This window comes from Eimeria maxima, genomic scaffold, assembly GCF_000499605.1.
Source record: "Eimeria maxima Weybridge genomic scaffold, Emw_scaff429, whole genome shotgun sequence".
In the NCBI taxonomy this organism is placed as follows: domain Eukaryota; phylum Apicomplexa; class Conoidasida; order Eucoccidiorida; family Eimeriidae; genus Eimeria; species Eimeria maxima.
In genome coordinates this window covers 25,001-27,140 of record NW_013563849.1, presented here as the reverse complement: position 1 = coordinate 27,140, position 2,140 = coordinate 25,001, and the positions used below count along the sequence as shown (strand labels likewise).

At 50.4% G+C, this 2,140-nt stretch overlaps 1 protein-coding gene across 1 annotated transcript in view; it reads right to left on the bottom strand.

Moving 5' to 3' along the window:
* Nucleotides 1–96: 96 nt before the first annotated feature.
* Nucleotides 97–2,140, bottom strand: part of EMWEY_00032700 (hypothetical protein, conserved) — a gene marked incomplete at both ends in the record, with an annotated part of 8,206 nt that continues 6,162 nt past the window's right edge. Inside the window, 5 exons of the mRNA XM_013478422.1 lie at nucleotides 97–108; nucleotides 497–578; nucleotides 682–1,010; nucleotides 1,239–1,771; nucleotides 1,906–2,098. Coding sequence (XP_013333876.1) covers nucleotides 97–108; nucleotides 497–578; nucleotides 682–1,010; nucleotides 1,239–1,771; nucleotides 1,906–2,098 — 1,149 coding nt within the window. The remainder of the gene's footprint in view (nucleotides 109–496; nucleotides 579–681; nucleotides 1,011–1,238; nucleotides 1,772–1,905; nucleotides 2,099–2,140) is intronic.

Here is a 2,140-nt window from a genome sequence, read left to right as displayed (position 1 = left end):
TTTTTTTTTTTTTTTTTTTTTTTTTTTTTTTTTTTTTTTTTTTTTTTTTTTTTTTTTTTTTTAGCGGTTGTACAAACCCTTTATCTGCTTTTTTCATCATACAACAACCTAAACCCTAAACCCTAAACCCTAAACCCTAAACCCTAAACCCTAAACCCTACCTGTAGAGCTTCTAATAGATATCCAGCTAGGGTTTGTGTTTTCTCCATTAAACCCCAATTAGCACCTAAGGATGAGGTGTATATACACCCTAATGTTACTACTGCTACACGCCGTACCTGTAGTATATACACAGCAGCAGCAAATAAGGGTTTAGGGTTTAGGGTTTAGGGTTCGAGGAGGGAGACAGGTAGGATTATAGGGTTTAGGGTTAGGCTAGGTTACGGCTAGGTGGCAGGCAGTCGCAGCAACAGCAGCAGCAGCAACAGCAGCAGCAGCAACAGCAGCAGCAGCAACAGCAGCAGCAGCAGCTGCAGCAACAGCAGCAGCTGCTTACGCGGAGGTCCTCTGTAGAGAGACAATCTACAAAAGGAGAAAATAAATAATTAGGAAGAAGTAAAGAATCTAATGCAGCATCTCTGAGTACATACAAACCCTAAACCCTAAACCCTAAACCCCAAACCCTAAACCCTAAACCCTAAACCCTAAACCCTAAACCCTAAACCCTAAACCCTAGCTTACCTTAGAACAGCGAGTCCTGTAAGTTTTTCTTCGGGTGTATTTCCACTTAAAAACTTTTTAATGGCGGCAGGTATACAGCAGCAGCAGCAATTACAATCTTCCTTGCTGTTGCTGCTGCTGCTGCTGCTGCTGCTGCTGCTGCTGCAGCGGGGGAAGCAAGAAAATAGCTGCACAATGCATGCAGCAATTATTGATCTTTCTCCTTCAACACGACTTGTAGATAAGAGAGATAATATCTCCACTACCTGCATACACATGCATGCATGCAGTTGCTGCTGCTGCTGCTGCTGTTGCAGCTGCTGCTGCTGTTGCTGCTGCTGCTGCTGTTGCTAAAGGCTGACGCAAGATCGTGCAGCAACCTGCACGTGCTGCACTGTAAGCTCCTTCATGCAACGGCAGCAGCAGCTCCTGCTGCTGCAGCACGTGCAGTGCCACTTGCTGTTGCTGCAGCAGCAGCAGCAGCTGCAGCAGCAGCAGCACGAACATTAGCAGCAGCAGCAGCAGAAGCAGCAGCAGAAGCAACAATAGCAGATTTGCTGGCGCCACACCTGATGTACCCAAGGCTGCAGAGCAGCAGCAGAGTGGCGTTGCTGCAGTGGCAGCTGCTGCTGCTGCCGCTGCTGCAGTTGCTGCCGCTGCTGCTGCTGCTGCTGCTGCTCATCTGGTGTATGCAGCAGCAAACATCCATGCAACACCATCAGCAGCTGCAGCTCCTTCTCCCTTTGCTGCTTCTTCTCTGTCTTAGCAAGAACAAGTTGCTGCTGCTGCAACTCCTGCTGCTGCTGCTGCTGCTGCTGCTCTTCTAATGAGCCTGCTGCTGCTGCTGCTGCTGCATCAGGCTGCTGCTCGCTGCTGCTGTCAGCAAGACATTTCTCTTTATGCTCAGCCTGCAGCACCCTGTCGTGCTGCTGCTGCAGCAGCAGCAACACGTGTTGCATGCATGCATCTATGCATGCAGCAAGGATGCTGCTTGCTGCTGCTGCTGCTGCTTTCTGTGCAGCAGCAACAGTAACCGAGTCCAGCAGCAGCAAGCAGCAAGACAAGACATCAGCAGCAACTGCAGCAGAAGGCTGCAGCCGAATGCACTCCGCTGCAGCAGCAACAGCAGCAGCAGCAGCAAAAACACAAGCATGTGCAGCAGCAACAACAGCAGCAGGAGGAGCAGCATATACAGCAGCAACAGCAGCAGCAACAACAGCAGCAACAGCAGCAACACCAACTTACCGAGAGTAAGCGCAAGGAAGCAACTCCGCAGGCTGAGGTCCGCCTGCTGCTGCTGTTGCTGCTGCTGCTGTTGATGCTGCTGTTGCTGCTGTTGTTGCTGCTGTTGTTGCTCCCAATTCTGCTGCTGCTGTTGCTGTTGCTCCTGTTGCTGCTGCTTCAATTGCAGCAGCTGCTGCTGGTGCTGCTGCAGCTCCTGCAAAGGACAGCAAGCACCACGGATTGCTGCTAATTAACA